Raw genomic sequence first — 22,205 nt, 5'->3', positions numbered from 1 at the left:
GTCGCGTTTTATAGAAAATCTTTATCAATAGGTATTCAATGAGTTGTATGTAAACAAAAAAAAATGAATAAAATTAAATCTGTTAACATCCAATTGTATTGAAATTCCGTCTGACTTGTCTATTAAGCGCATTAGCCCCTCCATTACTTCCATCTCCTTCTCGTTCTCCCTCCGTCCTTACATTCAAACGCATCCTGGAATGTGCGATGGCGAATTGGCGGCTGTACTGACGGATTGACAGACCAGGCGGACGAGATTATTGGCCATAGGTAGTACATGGTAAATCAGGCAGCTGATGACAGACAATATCATATTAGGGCGGGGAATATTTCTCAGCCTACGATTGACTTTTTAAGTGCCATCAATCATGTTTCGATTCCAATTGAGCTTTGTCTTGATTAGATCCAATAAAACTAATCCGTTTGGGATTGAAAGGCAATGGAAACAAATGAATGCTTATCGGGAATATTTATTGTGAATCAATCAGTAGGTCTTTGATTTGAGTATACCATTAAAAGCTATTTTATTATTAAGCCAAGTATAAAAAAATGCAAATTGGAATTATTTTTCAAAAAGAAAAATAAAACCACTATTAGAGTTTAAAGTTTAAATTAAGTTTACACCAAGCCTTTCGAAAGCTTTTTAAATCCTGGTCTAAGGTAACAATATTGATTAAAAATAGCTTAAAATGAGCTTTAAAATTGTGTTTATCTGTCCTTACAAAAATAAAACCAAAAATAAAGTACGAATCAGAATTGTACCTACATATACGATATAATAATATAAATTGTATCCCTATTCCTTTATTAAAATGCAAATTATACTTTTAATGACTACCTCAAAAAGTTAAATCACTGAATTTGGCTTGTTCGGGTTTCTTGTTGTTTTTTTGACCCACTTCAGTGTGGGCGTGTCAAATGCTCACTCACACACACACAGCCATGTCTGTGTGTGCGTATCCGTGTTTAAGCAATCATTTTAATGAGCAATAAAGTGTTGCATACTTAAGAGGGCAAACGTGGGAATTTTGGCGGCTGCGACAAAAAGCAACACCAACAACAGCGACCGCAAGGAGGCGAGAAAAATAAGGAAAAACTAGAGCACACACACACACGCATAACTTTTATATACATATATATATATGTTTTTATGTTAGTATTGGTATATGAGCGAGCTGATGCTCAAAGCTCTAAACTTGCCAAACAAAAATCAACTTTTTTAGGATGGCAAAGAGCGAGTTATAATGTCTCGTAGCCCCCTACAAAAAAAATAAAAAAAAATTGTTCATTGTTTGACTGTTGATAAACAGGCATTTAACTTGAATTATTCCTGAAAAATGAGCAAACTTTTTTTTACAACTTTTTGTGAAAGAAGGGTTCCGAAAGGAAAGCAAAACCCGGAGCCAAGGGCCAAAAAGATAACGCCGTCAGGTGAGCGAAGGACAAAAGGAGTCCGGTGGAAAAGGACTGAGACAGATACACACCAGGACATAATTCTCGACTCAACAATTGCAACTGCAGGATGTGGGACCGACGAGGCTGGCTAGATAAATAATAATGCCAATTTTCCAAATGACATTTCACAAGGAGAATTAAATCCGGCACCTGCTGATTTCTGCAAGGTGTGTGCATGGATGCTCTTCTTCTTTCATTTTGTCGTTCAAGTTATTTTAGTGCTAATTTCACTCACAAAATAAGAGTTAATGCAAATAGGGAACAACAAGTATTTTTATTCTTTTTTTAAAACAATGGTTGCGTACCAAAAAAATTTAAAAGAAAAAGTACAGATTTTGTACATCTAAAAAAAAATTGTCTACTCCTTAGAAACAAAGTTGATGGCCCTTTGAAACCCCAGATTGGGACCTGTTAAATACGAGTCCTTTGAGAACCCTTTTGCAATCATTCGATTTTGCCACCTGAGTTGCAAGTGAGTTTACTCACGGGTGTATTCATATCCAAAGAACCGCCCGAAATGTCAGTCATTTTTAATATTTCTGCCGTGTAATGTGCGTAAAGTGAGTATTTATGTTATGCACGCACCTGGCCCCTTCTCTTTCGCTCCGACCCTCGGCCGTCTCCCTCTTTTATTGCCGTGTCATGTGGAGTGTGGCTCGTGCCGTCTCTCTCTCTTACCTGCCACATTTCTCAGGGCTCATACAACAAATTTTATTTATTATCATTTCGTTTCGTTTCGTTTTTGTTTTTTTTTTTGTTTTTTTCTTGGGTTTTTGTTTTATTCATAAACACACATGACGTATTGTTGTTGGTGCTGTAATTTATACGTGTTGTTTATTTTATACCAATTTAATGCAACTATATATGCACGTGTGTGTATGTGGATGTTTGGACTAAAACATTTGACGTGTAGTCACGTTCTACAGAGAGATACAGATATGTTTGAGTTGGCCAAATGAAGCAGCAGAAAAAGTTTTCTCATTTTTCAACTTAAAGTCAACAGGATCTTAGGATAAGCGAACCTTAAAGGTAGTGAGAACTGCCTTAAAAAAGAATAAACGAATTTATTAAAATTAATATAAAGTGTATTCGATATTGTTTTCATGGCACTAAGATAATAACGTTCGTTTGATTTTCAATTTAACAGAATGTTTTCCGCTTGAGTTTGCTTTGAAATTTCCGAGTAAATTCCGATAAAAGAGTTTCCGGAAAAATATTTACTTATCTTGAAATAAAGCTTTCCCCGCATTCTTTGCCGCACAATATTAATTTCAATAGAATGTCGTTTCAGTTGATAAATGCCAACTTTTACTGCACTTTACATCTCTGTCATAAGATCAGTCCACTTGGAGTGGCTCTAAATATTTCAGTCGTCAGCATGGAATTTCCGAGCATTCGGAGCATACTTTTCCTGGTCATTTCAGTCGCACATTTTAATTATCATTCTGGCGATGTCCTGGCAACCGGCGGACCCACCCGGTTGTTGCAAATAAAATGGAATTCAAAATATGCAACAAAAGTTAAAAAATATACAAAAATATCAAGGTAAAACAAACCAGAAACAAACAGCAGACAAACCGGGCTGAAGCAAGAAGGCAAAGCCGCAATAAAAGTTGAAATTCGCTTCCGTTGCCTAGGTAAATGTAAATAATTAAAAAAACACCACACCCTGGCACTTACATCTATAGAATTCCACAACCTTAATTTTCCACCGAAATGGGAAGGAAAAAAGTCGCTGACAAAATCTCGTTCATTGATATCAATCAAAAGGATTATGAATCGGTAAAAAGAGAGAGCAAAATATGGGGTGGAAATTAACATATTTCCTTTCAGCTTTGAAAACTTTTCGCAGCAGCTGCCAATTGCCAGTTTGCTTTTTCGTTTTCCCCGTTTTTTATACTTTTTCCTTTTTGTGTCAAACAGCTGGATGCCAGGTCGAAGAAAACAAAAAAAAAAAAAAATGTAAACCTCAAGTTTTCACCTCCCCTCAAAAGGCCCCCCAAAAAGCAGATCCTGTTAGACACTTTGAAGATGTCAACGGCAAAAAATTGTTTGCGGTCTCGGCTTCAGGTGCTCTGCGAACGGGCTTGAATTTAAATTTCGCGGACACCCTTTGGCTCCCCGCACAGCCAATAAAATCGTTTTAGTATATTAATTAAAAGCTCTGGGTAAATACAGAGCTACCACTTTCCCGCTTTCCACATTTTCACCTTTCCTTTGCACCTTTTCCCCGGTGTGCGAAACTCACAGCTGCTCGGTCCAGCACATTGGATATCTCGTCCAACGAAGTCCTTGCCAATTATTCAAGCTGCGAGCAAAAAGGGTAACGAAATCGAGGAGGTAACAGCGGAATGAAAAGCAGCCATAGGGCTCAATAGGATTAATTTAGATGCATAGATGACCCTATTCAAAGCAAGCAGTAGTAAAGATAATTAAAGTGCCCCAATTAGTATATCTAATAACTCACCAAAGCTGGCAAGACAATAAAACATATATGTATTGTATGTATCAGGCTATAGAGTTATAGTGTGTTTTACCTTTTGAATTCGAAATATTTTGAGCTTCTCAGTTACTTTCATTTATTTAATTTAAGTTAATGAATAATTGCTGCCTTGGTCTTTCTAATACAACATTAATTAACAAATTCAAGCTCCAGTTTAAATTCGTTTTGCGGTTGAGGGCAAAGTACAAAGCGAATACAAAAAAAAAGGCGCGAGGCGATGAAAAATCAAATTTTATTTTTTTTGGCTCGTATTTACGCCGCCGGCATTTTCCATGTAAACGTGTGTTTTTTGTTTGTGTATGCGAGTGTTTTCTGCGGCATTGTGTTTTATTTTTTTTTTCCAATTTTTCTGCACCGGTAGCGGTGAAAATCGGGAATGCCAAGGAAAGCAATGGAAACCCAACGAAATTCAAACGTTCGGCGCGTGGCTTATGTATTTTTTTTTTAATTTACTACTGCTCTGCCACGCCCCCTGAACTCCCTTACGCCCCCTTTCCGACTGCCTGGGGGCAAGTCAATACGTTGCCAATTACCGTGCATACGAAAACAGAAGCACTTACACACACACTCACACACAATTGGGAGAAAGTGCGAAAGGTGAAAGGCGGCAGCAATATGCAGATGATTGTAAGCCCATCGAATTTATCGATAACATATGTTCTCGTTGCCAAGCTATCGCTAATCCAGAGATGGGTTAATGTTGGTATATTTTAAAGTCTTTACAAATATAAAATATATTTATGAATTATTAAAGATGTATTCTTTTTGTTAAGCTTACAAATGAAAGGAAATAAAAAAGAAGTGTTCATTTAACCATATACTTTCTTTACATCTACTTAACAGAAAAATATATCTTACAAATCAGTTATATAAAATCTATTTAATTTCTAAATGAAAAAGTTACTCAAAGAACAAGCTGGTAAAAAGTTGAAAAGGCCAACAACTGTGACGAAGTCTTGCACATACCATAGATCATATTTTTGTTATGAGCCAACAAATTAGTTCATAAGTCCTGATGACATGAGATGAGCACCATAATGCCAGCATTTAGTCAAACACATAAGCCGGGATCTTCAACGTTTCTCTGTGACAAAAATATCCCGGCCACTTTATCCTTGCCCGTTACCCTGGCCGAAAAGATGCTTTGGAGGCCTTTCCGACACCTCCAGTTTGTTTTTATTAACTGCTGACGGCGAAGGATTTACCAATCATCTGCCCTTTTACACATACAAATTACGTAGAAATCGAACAGGAAAAATAATAATAATAATGCGCAAACGAAAATCAGGCGAAATTAGGGCCGGGCCACGCCCCTTATGTGTATTGATTGCTGCCGGAAGGACATTGCAAAACATTGCGATAAAAATCCATTTAGATGCGCAAATAAGCAAAAATCAACAAGGAAATTGACTTTGATGAGCAGAGATGACGAGAGACAAGCAGACACAACAAGAAATATACCACAAATGTGTATATATTCCCTTGTCTCAACCGATGTAATGGGCGAAATTTGCGCTCAATTTTTGTTTTTTTGGCTTTTCTCCGCCTGTGACACGCTGCGAGAATTCTAAACAATTGGGGGATTTGGGGGAAGCACACACAGAACAAGCAAAAAAGTATTTAATGAAATAATTGTTTTTCCCCCCGTTGGCGCAACACGAAATTTTGACAGCTGTCAAAACTTGACTGCACAACCGACATCCCAGCAGAGCGCCAATAATTCATTTACTGACAGTTAAAGCAATTAAATTGGGTCCCCACATCCCGATTCGAAGTCACCCTTTTCATTGGGGACTCCTAATCCGTTTATTTGCATTAAGTTCGAATCAAGCTCTTAGAATCTGCATCTAATCAATTCAACTAAATATACCTTAACATTTATTTAAATTCAGCGAACAATTTGAAGCAATTATAAATTAAAATAGGGTTTTTACGTCAATGAATGTGAATGACTGGGATTCTTTAGTTAATATGCAAATATGTATCAAATTTATAAATTATTAACTTTTAATTTTGATGCTAATTCTGTGAAAAATTTAACAATTTAAAAAGGGTTTTTAGGTCAACGAAACATTTTATGAATCGATTGTTTTTATTCATTTATAAGCCGAATACTTCAGTTTATTTTTAAAGCCTCCATTGCCCCATTTCGATGTGAATAATATATTCAAATAAATAGTTTAAAATAAAACTAAATCAAATAATGAACATTCTTTTTAAGCAAAATTGGTACTGACATTTGCGCTGAGAGGGATTTAATTAAAATGGCAAGCGCATTTTTATTTTTTTCAAAGCCATTAATTTACAACAAAGAAGGCAGGCGGATGACAAAAGTCTGAGGCTAACCGGAAAATGTCAACCGCGCCCGTGGGTTAACGTTGGAGTGACAAATGCGAGGGAAAACTGCAGAAGCTGGCCGGCTGAACGCTCTCTAAACTCATTTAATCAGCACAAAGCGTTTAATCTCACTAAACGTGTAAAAAAAAACGCACAGAAGGGCAAAAGGGGAGGGTATATATCAATCAGTGATGAGCAAATACATATATGTATATACTCTACATTCAAAATATATATGCATTGTATTGCTGTGGAAACCACCGTGCAAATTTAATCTGTTATAATGCACTTCATAATGAACTGGATTTGATGGACTTTCCTTGGATCGAGGGGTAGAAATTCCCCCCGATATTCAATGGGCTCGTGTGTGTGCCAGAGTCGAAAAGTAAATAATGACAGACATGTAAAATGTATTAGCTCCGACAGGAGCAATTTACACAAGTCAATTGAATATTTACAAAGAAAAACAAAGAGAGCACGGCGACTGCAAAACCGAGGAATGCGAAACACCCTGAAGAGCTCGACAGGAATTTGAATCCGAGGGATGCGAACGCTGCGAATGACATCGCGCAGTTCGATTTCAATCGATGGAATGTAAACCACAAAGCACAGCGCACAGATACCGTTAAATCATAAGGTTGGAGCATAGAAGCGGGAAAATATTGATTTAAAATAAATATAACATTAGGAGTTAAGCAAACAATTAAATAAAAGTTTATTATTTATCCTTAAATCAGAAGATTTTTATATTTATTCTCTGCTGAAAATATGTCTTTTTTGGTCAAAATCAAATTTAGACTTGAGTATGCAATACATAATGCAAAATAATAAAATAAGTCTGATTTAGAAACCATAAGATTCATTAATAATGAATATGAGATAGGAGTTGGGAATGAATATAAATAAGAGTAGCCCAATTTCAGTTTCTAAGTTTTTGGAAGCAAAAACTTTTTGATATTAATAAAAACAAGAAAATGTGTAACTCAAGGAAAAATCGAATATAGCCTCTTATCATTGCCCAATTTCATGTTATGGCCGCCTTGTTTAATTTGCCCGCCCATTTTCCATTTAAAATAGATTCGAGCTTGACCTGTCCCCAATTACCCAATAAATCGCCTACATGGCCTGCCCCTCTGAACTTCGTTTCGTCCTGTTTCCGTTACATGACCCATTCCATGTCGTGACCTGGCCCCGTGTCACCCATTTAATCGGCCACAAATTTTTAATTGACCTCCGTTGACGTGTAATTAATATCTGATGTTGCTGCTGTCGGCTTGGCCACTTTGTCGTTTGTTGGGCTGCTAATGTCGTCCAATCCGATGATCCCCATAAATGCCAACGGCCCTCATCATCACGATTGTAATCGTCATCATCGTCATCAAAGTGGAGAGTTGGGTTTGGAATGGCCTACTACCGTTTTGGCTATTTATAGGCCACATTGGCCCACCCATTTGGTTTATTGTTTATTTGTGGTATTTATTTATAGCCACCCCGCTGTTTTTTCACCTTGTATTTAGCAGTTATGATAGCCAGCACACAGCGAGTATTCAACCATTCCTCCATTGTTTGCAGTTGCATTTTCGTGGAATTGCGTGTTGTGCGGTATCGCGAGTCACATTACGCATACGACACGTTGCATGCGACAAACCATTGCCAATTCGCTTCAGCCTGCAAAGTCATTTCGCTGCGGTTTGGCCATTAAAACCGTTTGTGGTTCGAATAGCGACTGGGATGAAAATCGAAAAATTTTCGATTTACTACGTTACTCTACTTTCAATCCTTGCAAAAAATAAATTTTATGATCAACAATTTGGACAACAAATTTTGATAAGGTATAGCTAAAAATCAAAAATGTTTGAGTTATTGAACCTGAAAGATTTGTAATATATCTTTTAGTATACTTTTTTATTAAGTTCGATTTTCTAAATTAGTAATTCCAATTAATAAATAAAACATTGTTAATTGAATATATTTTATTCTTAAAAGGGATTATTCTTAATATTATTTTATTGGAAACTATTTAATAGTCTTAAAAAAAGTTCCATTAAAAAAAAAGGGTTTATCTCAATAATTTACATTTTATTTAAAATAGTTAAATTTTAGACTACATATTTGGAGAGAAGAAAGTATTCAATTAAGCCAAAGTCAATCAGAAATAGCCGCTAAAATGAAATTCCCACAAGCACACACACACGCACGGCATACTCGTACATACATGCATGCAGGTGAAAAAGGTGAACCCAATTGATGGACAATCAACAGCGGCAGATGAAGCTGCCGGATGAGCAGAGATGTCCGAATGGAACAATGGTAGAAAGGAAACGAATTCGCCGCCATATACGATTGGCAATTTCATGGTTTTTCCCTTCCAATTCCTCCCACCCCACATCCCATTTGTGTGTGTGTGCGCCTCTAATTGAAACTTGTCTTTGGTATCTGGCCATAACCCCACAACTTGGCCTTTAAGCTACAGTTATGCCAGTGTATACTCATATATCATGCGCGTGCTCTGATTTTTTTCCATATATACTCGAATGTTTAGTGGTAGAAAGAGCCATATTGATCAGCATTAGTGGAAAATCAATATAGATACATATGTGTATATATACACCAAAACAAAAATCTGCAAATTTAGTTTTAATATGTGGGTCTTGATAGTAAACTACTAAACTATTGTATAGGTGTTAATCCAATACTGAATACTTTTTAGTTTCATTTCTATACCGAAGAGTCTTAAACTGTAGTCTGGGCCGAATTTTTAAACCAAATAAGTTTTATTTCGATACTTTCGGGGTATTAATCTGAAACTCAAATTAATTTGAAATTTTTCATACCCAAAAGCTTAAAATATATGTAACCATAGTTTAGTTTCCATGAGTGTGGGTGTATACATATATATAAGCTAAGCAGATGGACATCGTTTACTGTCTCAATAAAATAGTTTCTCTGTTGCTGCAGTTTACATTGCGAAAAAAGAAAATAAATAACCAGACATAAAATTTGGCTGCGGAGCAATAGTATAAAATATTCTAAACATTTTTTGGAATAAACATACACATTTTTTTAAACAAACACGAAAATAATAACAAAATAAGTAATGGGAAAAAAAAAACATTTAATCATTTGGACTGGTGATTACCGGCAGCAGCCTGGAAAAGAATTAATTCACCCGCTGCACTCGTAGTTGATCCTTTTCAGTTAATTATTTTACGCTCAGTAATTCCTGGGAGTACATATGGATGTCTTTTTGTATACATATATATAAGGTTAAGGGCAAATGGCAAACAAAAAAAATCCATAGTGGGGGCACTCTCGTCATTAATCTCCCACTCCTTATTTGCATCCTCCCAATCTGTTTCTTTGGCATTGCCCCGCCCCCTTTTATACAGCCGCCTCCGCATTTTGGCTGAATTTGGAGGTGGGGATTGTCGACGTGTCGCATTGTGGCCAAAATTTGTCATTTGTTGTGCGTTTAACATGCATATTGAATGGGGCCTCGATAGAAGAGTCCCAGACCCCATAAAAATGGGGCTTGTAGAACACGTACGCACGACTCCAGGAGCATTGTGTTAAATAATTAATTACAATCCATTAATTAATTAGACAACGCAGCGGGGGTCATTAGGCTAAGCAGGGCCACGAAAAGGGGCCAAAGGCCAAAGGACAGAGGACAGAGAACACTGGGAAAACCTCAGAAAAACCAGAAAAAAAAAACAGAAAACAGCAGAAAAAAAGAGGGGAAAAAGGAACATTTGATACGACAGCTTGTACACATAATGCGGTCATAATCAACAGCCTTTTTGGTGCTTCTTTTTTCCACCTTTTTTTTGTATTGTTTTCGAGGAGGGCAGCACTCATATTTTATTGCATACTGCTAGGCGTGAAATTATCCCCCAAACAGTTCCATAATTAATGGCCTTCGGTGGCAGTCGGTCCTGTTTTTGCCCTGCCTCATCATTGATCTATGTTCCTAGATTTCTTCGCTTCCCTTGAATTTTACCACTTGACATCCGAAATTTGACAGAGAGTTAACTAGTTTCCCTTATTCATAGGTATTAATCTTTCCAACCTCCTTAATAAATCCCACTTGTGGATAGCTTTTACTTAATTGATTCTTATTATTCCAAGTTTATAAATGGTCACAAATGCTAAGGACATTTACTTGTTCTGCTTTACAATTATTTTATTAAATTTTTCAAGCTTAAAGGTACATTTTTTCATACCTTTTAAGAAATATCAAAATTGAAACGGAGAAGGCAAATAAAAATAAACCGTATAGCACTTGTGTTTTATAACACAAATCCAGAACTTAGGACAGATAAAATATAGTGGAGGTTTGCAAAACTTTTCAAAATATTTTTAAAATTTCTTGAAATACAATGAAAATAGTTTATGATAAACACAATTGTTCTGAAGTGCCTTTGGATTTGTGGAAAACCAACCTGGAAAAAGAGTAGACTTTGTCTATGAATTCAGGCACTTTTAGGCAACCATAAAATGGAAAACTAGCTTAAATTTGACCAGCAACAATCATATTCGTATGCACGTTCCTTGCCGACTTCCATCTAATTTCATTTCCATCAAATTGAATATTTATTAGGTTCACGGAAATTCCTTTCGTACATTTCTCATAATGAATTCATGCGATGCATTTTCACCTGGACATTTTCTCAGTTCGCCACCCACCCCTTTTGCACTTCCCCGTTGACAGTTTTGTATTTTTAGTCCGGACTCTGGACTCTGGACTTTCCACTCAGCATCTCTCAACTGCTCGACTGTCAGCTGGCATCGATTATGCATCAAGCCATAATTCAAACTGTCGCTTCGCTTAACGTTCGCCATGAAATTCAATTGGCAGGAAGGGTGAACTCCGCCGCCGCCGCCTAAGAAAAACTTTCTGACCAAAGGCCGCAGCCAAGTAAAAACAATTGAATTATGGGGCCGCCAGGAGAATGTGCGTCACTTGACCAAAATGCAGTGGAAGATGGAGCTCCAGTTGGCCAGCCAAGCCAGCCAGCCAACCAGCCAGCTAGCCTGATAAAAGACCACCAAGAGGTGGTCCGGGCAAAATGGAGTGCAGCTGCCACATGGCGTATGCGCAATGTGAGAGCACTCCACCATACGCAACCCACAGCCCACAGGCCGTCACATACAGAATACAGCAACAATTGCAATATTTGGCAGCAAATTTTATTGCCCCACTCGGCCCGGCACAAAATATCGAGTTCATTTATCAAGACATGTGTGTGTGGCAAATTGGCAAACGAAACTACAAAAAGGACACTATTTTGCCAACGAATTTCCCTCTATTTTCCTTGCACTTGCCACAATTACGTTGATTGCTAATCAACTGCAAATTGCCCAGAGAACTATCAATATGCATTACTCTCTGTCTCATTGTCACTTTTCAATCAATCATTGATTTTACCCTTTGCACAGTACTATTGTTGTTGGTGGGTGGGAAAAATATATAATTGACAGCCCATATTTTTGCATCTGCGACTGTGGCCGTTCTGCAGAGGAAAAGCGGAAAAACGAAGGGAAATATGAGGAAATACGAGGAAATAAGAGGAAAACCCAGTGACATTTTGCAAATTTATACTTGCATTTTTGCGATGCATCAAAGCTGCACTGAAAGACACAATTTTCCGGCAAAGGATTTGGGATAAGTCTCTGGCAGAACTCATCGATCAACCTGTCACCTGCCTTTCAAATGTGAGGCCAAAGGAATTCCGGATATAAAAAATATTTTAATTCATTTTAACTTTCTGTTCCAGCAGTGAAAAGGACATTATTTTTTGTCCTTACAGAATATAATTCAATTCTTCAAAAACCAATCCTGGTATTGCCAGGAAATATTTATGATGATCTTCAAGTCAGTCTCATGTTGAATTTGTAATTTGTAAACCTTTTCATTTTCCAGTTCACCTATCAAATATCAAGAATTCTTCATATCAAGTTGCTGAACAAATCAATTTGTTTGTGCAATTTTGCTTACCAGCTCTTGTAAAATCACAATTAGCATCCGAGCAGAAGCCCAATTAGCCGATTAAATTTTCAGCAAAATCTTTCATTACTCTCACTTACAATCACTCATGTTTTTTTTCGCTTTTTCCCCTCAACCCACTTTCCTTTGCAAAATGTTCCCATTTGAAACGCTAATCGTGTGTAATTATCGACTGAAGGCGGAGTTTCACCATCCATCTATTTCCCTGACCCCAGCCTCATTGTAAATCAATCTGTCAGTTTATAACGAAGCAACCTTTCATTACCCCTTCGCAGTATCAGCCTTCCTTCCCGCTGCTTTCTTAAACTTTCTTCCACTTTCTCTTTCTGTTGGCGGGCAATAAGTGTGTGCAAATAGAGAGATGAACAAACCAAAATGACACTGCAAAAAAAAAGTGCTTAAAATAAAAATTAGTTTAGAAAACTAAGCAAAATTCATTTAAAAATAAGTCTTAATATTTCTCACTCAATAAAAGCAACTGTAAAAGCATTAATTATTTAACCTAAAAAATAAAATTAAAAAAATTGTAATCCATAAAAGGAAATGTATAAATCAAATTGATTTAATATAATTATTTAATATTATTATTGTCTTTTAGTGAAAGACAAATTAATATAATATGTACAAATTTAAGAGACTTTATTAAAACGCTGTGGAGAATTTTGAAAACGTTTATCTTGCATTCTGTATAGGACATTTTTCTGTCAGTGTAGTTGGTCTATACACACAGCATATCAGGAACGCGATGGCGGCTTAATTAAAAATTGTAAGTGGCAGTAAATTAATTATAACCGTTGCCCGCAAAGTGTTTGGCTTGCAGCATATGTGGGCGGTCGTCTGCGGGGGGGCGTGGCAATGCCACTATTTTCTCTCCTAGTGTGTATCCGTGAGGGTGCTCGTGTGTTTGTGTGTGTGTGTGCTAGCGAGTATCTGTGTGCGAGTGGGGTTGCACTTCAAAGGGAACCGTTTTAATCAAATTTCGAAGAGTGGCACCGCTTGTGATGTGGGTGAAACCGAATAGAGGAAAACCTCCAGCCAACGGGGAAAAATGTCGGTAAAGTCAACTCTCATTACAATGAGATCTGTGCAAATTCTGGGCCTCATACCCTCGCATACCCTCATACCCTCATACCCTTATTCCCACAGCCCGTAACCAGTTGGAAAATTGGACAGGATGTTGTGTCCCTTGTCCCAGAAACGATCTATATAACCCATGGTCTATTGACTGGTGCTCGAAATTGGAAATACGACAAATGAAAGAGGCCGGCATGAAATGTCCTTTGATGGGGTCCTTCCTTTGTCGATTCTCTGGAACGCCAAGCTAAATTCCCAATAAATTCAGATTGTTGTTGTGGCCAGGCATCAAACTTTAATGGGAATTTTTATAAAGGAACTCGAATAAAGCATCTCATTCCTCTTGGCTTTTTCCAAGGAATGTTGTCAAAGAATTAATTGTAATTTTTGTATAATTTACATATTAAAGTTGTTTTAAAAATTGCTTTTACTGAGAAACTTGAAATCATTTTGTGAAAAAACATAAAAACTCTATATACATATAAATGCATATTTTATAATATAAATATAAACTTAGCTTTATTCGTTTTTGGCATTCATATACTAAATTTCCATATATATTTTTTTAATATTCACCACAAATTTCCTCAAAACTTGTATACTGTATATAAATTGTTTATTTGTCTAAAGAGCAACGAATATATACATTGGACAATTGTACATCAAATGTTTTTGCATAAGCAAATATACATTTATAGATGCGAATTTGAAATTGTACTACAATTTAAAAAAAATGTAACTTTTTAATACGTTGAATGGCTGTAATTTCGATGAAACAACTATGCGGAATTGACCTCCTTTTGGGCACCAAAAAAAAAAAGGACTGCTGGCCAACTTCATTAGGCAGCCGAAAAATGAAGGCTAGTTCATTTCCCTCTCAAGGGTGGCCCGCAATCATAAAATGTTTTGATTCATTTGCAAGCTAAATTGAGGCAAAACATTTCAACTTTTCCTGGATGGCACCTGGCCCGAGGGCGGTGGTCTGAGTGGAGGGGGCGTGGCGGCTTCCGCCGGTGAAGGCGAACTATCTGGCACAGGTCCACAGGTCGGTCGGTCGTTCGTTCGCTCGGTGCTTCATTTTCAGCCATTGAAGCGTGCCACCGATTGAAAATTTAATTTCCCGCCTATGGCGCTGAAATAAAAACAAAAAACCAGAAGAGAAAAATATAAAAAAATAACCCAACCTCAGAGGTGGAATATGGAGTAAAGGAAGCTGTGCCACCGGTTTAGACCAGGCCAATGTATTTCCGTTCATATTCAAGCCCGGCAAGTGGATTTTGATTTTGATTTGGACTTGGATCTGGAGTCGGAGTCGGATTTGGACTTCGATTTGCCAGTGGTTCTCTCGGCCGCTTTATTTGCAATAATCCAAATTGCCATGGGTCGAATCGTCAGACTGTATTTCCTGTTTCGACTGCCTGATTTATTTATTGAACAACCGAGCAGCTCGACAGATTTCCACTCGAGTGCAGTCTGTCTGGGGTAGAAATTATACAAAATACGAGAGACAATCGATAAGCTGGAAAAACGCAAAAGGCTGATTGTTTTGTGCAACTTGCGATCCCATGTTGAATTCGAAAATATTTTTTGGCCAATTCTTGCTTTTTTGTATAATAGGTTATAATTATGATAACCAAAATACAAATTGATCTGAAAAAGGGCATTCGATTGGAACTTTCATAACGATTTTAGCGATTCAAATTTTTTTCCTATAACTTTAAGACGTTTAGGCATATAAATTTTAAATTAATAATTTTTATGATTCAAGTATTAAGGTTATTTAGTTTCTAAAATAAAATAAATCTCTGCCCAAAAAAGGACTAATGACTTTGAGATACCGAAGTATATTTTGATGTTGAATTGTTTGATTTAGGCTTAAGGTTATTGAATAAATTTTGCATCCTCTAATCCCGGTAAACTCCATCTGCGTTCGCAGGTCTCTCCAAACGACCGCTGGGGCCGCCGCATCGTAAAAGCAGTCTACCAAAGCATCAGGAGGTGAAGCGCCGCTTCCTGGAAATTTGTGATACGACCTTCTCGGAGGAGGTTAGGGCCGCCCTCCGCCTGCCGGCCTTCGATTCTTACGAGTGGGGCGACGCCGACGTCATCCACCTCATGCAGACCATGTTCGTCGAGCTGGGCTTCATTGAGAAGTTCAGCATTCCGGTGGACACGCTGCGCGAATGGCTTTACGAGGTCTACAAGCACTACAACGAGGTGCCCTTCCACAACTTTAGGCACTGTTTTTGCGTTGCCCAAATGGTGAGTGCAGTTTACTGCGAGTTTATTATGTAAAAACTACACAAACGTATAATGTTGTCTAAAAGTATGCAACAGTATACATTAAACCCGAGAGACCGATAGATCAATTAGGAAATATGAAATACTTTTATTTCACAGTATACTTTTAGACACTTTTATATTCTAAATCTAATCATATTAAATGTTGTAAAATTGTTTTAAGTTTTTTTTTTTTATTGTCAAAAATTAGAAAGATCAAAATATCTTTGTTTGGAGCTCCCCATTTTTTTAAGTATACCAACAAATCCTTTTTGACATTGCAGAAATACAATGTGCATACACATTCAAGTAATATCATTCTTCAAATCGCTTTGAGGTTGAAATGCTTATTTATTGAAAATAAAATAGTTGTTTAACCTAAAGAAACCTACATTTTCAACATCTGGCCAGTCAGTCTGTGCATTTTCATTTTATGAATAAATGGTTTGAAGTGAAACCGGATATTTGCCGTAGTTGTTCCTTAATGGCTTCTCCTTGGGCAATATAAGTTGTGATCTAATATTTTACCCAACCCCCAAGCAGAATCGTGTCGCAAATTATTAATAAAATACTTGAGCGTAGCAGCCATACAAAAAAAATACATATATGGAGATATTTCAATAGCGAACATAATATAATCGTAATGAATGCATGTAAATGTGTATAAATGCGTGGTCAGAGCGAGCAAAACTTGCAATCGATATAATGTTAGAATTTGTATAAGGCACCACATAAGTATTTCTATATCTGTATTGTGTCGTTGTGTCTTTGTGTGGGTGCTCACAATGAGCGGCGCCCAGTTGTATGCAATGCAAAAATAAACTCAAGCGCCAAAGGGCAATCCACCCAAAACACTCACATAGATACACGTGTGAATGCCTCTGTGTGCGAATGTGGCTTAGAGCAGGTCCTATTTTTAGCTGCCAAGATACGCCCAAGAAACGAAAGATACAAAGAAATTTGTTTCTCTTTTAAATAGCAACACTTTGTCCATGGAAAACAAGAAAGAGAGAGTGAGAGACAGAGACAGAGAGAGCGAGAGAGAGAGAAAGAGAAACTGGTCACTCACCCAGCATTGTCAGAAAAAAAACTAAATAAAAAGTCCACCAAAAATCACCCATTTTTCCAGCAAAAAAAAGCACCCACCGAGCACTTAGAACAGCGACCCACTTGGCTGCTCGAGTGCCAGCGGAACATTTTTTAACCTACATTTTTGGCAAATGAAAGTTGCCGGGTGTTGTTGCATCTTCTGCAGCGAGTTCTTTGCATTTACTTTCCCAGAAATACCCTACATATTTGGTTACTGAGGGATATAGGGCACTGAATCAGCAGGAAATATATTATACACCTTCAATAGTTTATCAAAGAGCAATCAGATTGTATATTATTAATTTTATTTGCGTTCAATATTATATATAAAAAGAAAAAAACAATATAATAACCATATCATTAATTTAAAAACAGTAGAGTATGTCTCATTTGCGTTACTACTGCCACCATTCAAGAAACAACTCTATCTGCATAAAGTATTCCACAATTTCTTTAGCTGTCCGATTTGAGGTCTTATTTCACTATTTTCGCGTAACATAAATATGAGCTGAAATAAATTAAAACGCATTGTCACTCCCAGCTTATTTCAATGCCAAACTTTGTCATAAAGAGCTGCACTTAGTTGAGCTCCACTGTAACTGAAACTAAGACAAAGACATTTATAGTTCAAAAAAAAAAAAAAAAAAAAAAAAAAAGCGAAACGAAAACTTTAATAAATTATTTTTGCAGGCAACAAAGGCTAACAGGTAAAGGGCGGTTCGACGGGAACGGGCGTGGAAACAATGGCAGACTGCAAGTCGAAGTCAACAATATGAGAATGGGCGAAAAGGGCCAAAAGGACGAAAGAAAGTCAGATAGTGGAGGCATCAAGTATACGCACGGTTGGCCCATTACAAAATTGCTGCCACAAGAGCAACTATGACAATCGCATTATTATTCTTTTCCGTTGTTCCTGTTAAATATGTTTGCCATAAACCGCATTATGTGCCAGACAAAAAAAAAAAAAAAAAAAAAAAAAAAAAGAAACCATGGCCGCGTGGTCGCAACGCAAACACACGGGAGCGTCCATTGTCATCGTCCTCGTCCACGTCATTGCAGTTCACCTGTGTGCACTTTTTTTATGACTTTCCGCCCACGCAGCGTAATGGCACTTCCAACATCTATTAAATCTATATATAGTTATTTTTTCAGAACTTTTATTAAATGGTATCGCATATTTCTTTATGACATATTTTCTTGAAATGTTTTCATTTCCCAGAAATATTCCCAGCATAAAAAAAATAAATATAACACTTACTTGTTCATTTTGTTAGTTGTATTTGATCATGTTGAAATCGTAGACCATTTATTTGTGGTGCCAAAATACAATTTTGAGCCAAAAAGCTGCGCCTAATATCTTCATTCGTATTAGGGCTTTAAGGCTTTTGGCATTTTTAGCTATGCAAAAATTCCTTTTTGAATATAGAGCACGAATCGATTGCTGAATGTTTGAATTTCGACCTCCATCCAGCTGCCAATTCCTTCCCTCCCCCTCTCTCCACCGCACCCTATTCATTGTTGTAGCTTTTCAGCGATCCATATGCATTTCTGTGTATTTTACAATTCAATGGGATCGCCCATTTCCATAGGCGGGTCATGTTCATCAGCACATCTGCGGTGGAAAAAATAGGAGTCCTCTATGAAATAATTAAATAAAATATATTTAAAAGGAAAATATGTTTAAGAGTAAACTACAATATTTTTTAAAAATATTTTTATAAATATAAGGTACAATTTTTAATTCGGTATTTTGCTTGCTATTGTCTCTACCGCAGGCGTGAGTACTTGTACGTGTAATTTGTCTCCCCTGGTGTGTGTGATTTGGCCAGTGTGCGTGAGTGTGTGTGTGTGCAAGGACTCCAAGCCGCTCGCAGGACATGACAGTCAAGCCGTTAAGCGGCTTTCACTCAACCTACAAATAGTTGAACAAAAACTGAGCATTATGGAAGCGTAAATTTAAATTATTGAACAGAAGGTCCCAAACTTAAGCATACCACCACCCACCCAATCGCCTGGATGATTTTTTTTCGCTGCCCGAGGGGACATGGCCAAACACTTTGACTAATTTCCATTGCCTGCAATTTTCATCTGATGCGCTGCAGTTGATTTCCTTGGTGTATTTTTGTCCGCTGAAAAGTTTTCCAAAAAGCAGAAAATGCTCCTAACTCTCCACCCTTGAGAGTGGGTGGTGTTTGATGGGTGGTTGTGGGTGGTGGTGGGTGGGTGGTTTGAGGAGTAAGTCGGTAGTTGTCTGCGTCTGTTTGTTGACAATGAATTTAGATAAACTTGCGAAATTCGAAACGCAAACAGCATTTGTATTTGCATAAATTTATAGCACCCCTTGTGCGCTTCCTCTTTCCCCCAAAGAGATTTTGTTTTCACACTATATCTCCCATACTATACACATACATATATGTATATATATATCGCAGACCAGCCAGCCCTCTCTTTCTCAATTCCGAACCCCGCCCCTTTCACTCGCACTTAATGTCAAAGTAAACGCAATGGCGGCGAAAGTTGTGCAACAACTTTTACGACCAGAGACCCCAAAGTCTCACCTCTTAGGCACTCACTCCTGCAGAACCACCCAACCACCCAACCACCCTACACCACCCTTAACCCCCCTGCACCACCCCCTTGCAACTTTAGTGCAAAGAGCTGAGTAAAGTTTGCGCTGCTTTTGTATGTCGAAGAGCTTCAATTGAACGCTGTTGAAATTCCTTAAGGGTCTTGCCGCCAAGTCATCTTCATTTGCAGTACAAGCCAGGGACACGACCTTAAAATACCCAATTTCCACTGGGAATAAGCTTAGTTTAAATTATAATATATATTAAGTATTTGAAATACATAACTTATAATTCATAATCAATAATACAAATGTGTAAAAAGTCGCCTGTAAATTGTAAGCAAAAAATGTACACATTTTAAATAAAATATAAAAATTTCCTACCTAAGATTTTAAAATACTGAAATATGTAAAATTTAATATTGAAGAATTTGGTTTTATATATGAAGAAGAGCATAAAACACAAATTAGCTACATAAAGTATATAGTATATAAAATATATTACAGGGGCTATTAAACAAAATTAGAAATGCAAGTGTGAGTACCAAGTGTATCGGCTAGGAAAATCAATTCCATTATTTTCACGAAAACAATATTCCCTTTAACCCCACTAGCCCAGGACATATAAAAGAGGGTTTAGTGTTAAGTTTTGTGTTGGGGGAGCTCCATCCACAGGCAACTGCAAAGGTTTCGCAGCAGACAAATTAAGTTGGCCCATAGAATGGGCAAAGAGTGTCAGGTGCGACAAGACCAGACGATAAATGTGTATAGGAATAAAGGTTATGGACGTCGAATCGGTTCAAATAGATAAGCTTTAAGCCCTAGCACGATAGAAAAGTTTAAATGTCAAACCGCGGACACTAAATGCCCGCATCAAGATAAATGGTTAGATCGATGATGTTTAAACGGCAGATGATGCGGTGCACTCTACAAAAGGAGCAGTAAAATAGTAAATGTTAGCTTAAAAATTTAAAAGGAAAATTGAGTCAAGAGAAATAATAAAGACATTAGGGATTGAAACTTTTTATGGGCTATAGAAATGTTTGAGTTGGCCATTATACAAATAAGCGTTTTATTTCTGCTCAATAAAGCTTTGCTTGCTAAGGAAATAACTCAATAATCCTTTCCGTAATCATAGAAAAATTAATTCTTCTATAGATATATCAATTTACTTTATGAATACCTCAAAATCCAGATAATTATCGTTGCCATTCGCAGATGTATGCCATAACGCGCCAGGCGAATCTGCTAAGTCGGTTGGGCGACCTGGAGTGTCTGATCCTGCTGGTGTCCTGCATCTGCCATGACCTTGACCATCCTGGCTACAACAACATCTACCAGATCAATGCCCGCACCGAGCTGGCCCTCAGGTGGGTAAATCCTCGTGATCCGCCGGACAAATAATATACATATTATTTCCATACTGTGTTAACAGATATAATGACATCTCGCCGCTGGAGAACCACCACTGTTCGATAGCCTTCCGCCTGCTGGAGCATCCCGAATGCAATATATTCAAGAACTTCGGCCGCGACACCTTCAAGTGAGTTCAGCTCGATTTAAGATCCCATTTTGTCGGGGATTTGGTGCGGTGGCGGTGGGTCAATTAATTGCCCAGCATCCACTTTATGCGCGGCACGTACCAAATGGCATTGCATTAACCGCTCGCCCCATTGCCGTGGTAATTAACAGCTACCAGCTGCACTGCACCGCCCACCAAACAACGAACACTTCCCACCGCTCACCGCCCACCCCACTTGACCTCCGGCCATCCATTGTTGCCCTGGCCCAACCTGAAATCCATGCCAAGGCACGACTGCGAAATCCATTGATTTGGTATTTAAAGAGCGCACAGCTGAGCAATTCTTGGTTGATGAGGCAGTCTGTCGACTGAAGGACACCTCTCTATAAAATTTTAATCGGGGTAGCTACTTAAATCACTGCTGTTTTAAAATCCTTTATAAACATTCTATTTTATTGCACTACTTTAGGTGCCTTTAAAAAAAAAAACGCTTTGTGAAAATCAAAAAAACAAAAAACTAATTTTCAATATTCATGCATCCGATACCTTTCATACAAGAACGCCTTTCCGAGCCTAGCAGTATTTTAAATAAATATTGCCTTAAAAACATTAGCTTAAATAGTGATAATAATATATTTTCAAACAGCTTTTTACTGATAAAAACCTATATAGCAATGGATACAGATTTTCCTGGTCATAAAAATAAGTATTGCTCCAAAATACTAAAATTAAAGCAGACGGAATGCGGAGTTTGCAACCGAATGTACTTGCTGCTGCTGTTGTTGGTATTTTTATGGTTTCCTGGTTTTTCCTGAGCTTTCCCGGGAACGCAGTCAAGCTGCAGTGTAATGAAGATTAAGTTGTAATTGGCCCGGACACGACATAATCCCAGTGTTCAGCTCGCTTATATCTTCACTTAATTCGAGAAAATGCTCCAATCAAGAGCAATTGAAATCCATCGAACAATTGCCATTGCACAACCGATTTATCGAGTAATTAAAATAAATATATGATGGTTTCGTTTGTTTAAAGTCCCCAGTAAAAAACACTTGTACTTTTAGTGCTGCAGTAAGTAACCTAAAGTAAAACTTTAAAGACTAACGAAAATTCTTTTTTCATTGGTGTGTTTTAATAAAATCGGATTTGATAGGAAACACATATTTTTAAATGGCTAAATACATATCCTTTATATCTGTACAAATTTACTTCCCCTAAGTAAAAATACATTTCATTTTGCAAATCTACATGTATCAAATTTAATGTAAAAAAACGAGTTGTGCACATCTCACAAGAAAATCTTTGCCATAAAAATTTGGCGGAGTGAGTGTAACCTGATAAGGTTATTTCTTTTTTTTTTTTAAGAAGAAATCAGA

At 37.4% G+C, this 22,205-nt stretch overlaps 1 protein-coding gene across 1 annotated transcript in view; it reads left to right on the top strand.

Annotated features, from left to right (window-relative positions):
* LOC108149975 (high affinity cGMP-specific 3',5'-cyclic phosphodiesterase 9A) overlaps positions 1-22,205 on the top strand; it is a 42,354-nt gene that overhangs the window by 7,126 nt on the left and 13,023 nt on the right. The window contains exons 2-4 of the mRNA XM_017277895.2: positions 15,312-15,637; positions 20,529-20,680; positions 20,746-20,853. Of these exons, the coding sequence (XP_017133384.1) occupies positions 15,312-15,637; positions 20,529-20,680; positions 20,746-20,853 (586 nt within the window). The remainder of the gene's footprint in view (positions 1-15,311; positions 15,638-20,528; positions 20,681-20,745; positions 20,854-22,205) is intronic.

This window comes from Drosophila elegans, unplaced genomic scaffold (genome assembly GCF_018152505.1).
Source record: "Drosophila elegans isolate 14027-0461.03 unplaced genomic scaffold, ASM1815250v1 contig_149, whole genome shotgun sequence".
NCBI classification, from domain to species: Eukaryota; Metazoa; Arthropoda; class Insecta; order Diptera; family Drosophilidae; genus Drosophila; species Drosophila elegans.
Note: the sequence above shows the minus strand (reverse complement) of the source record. Positions and strands in the feature narration are given on the sequence as shown.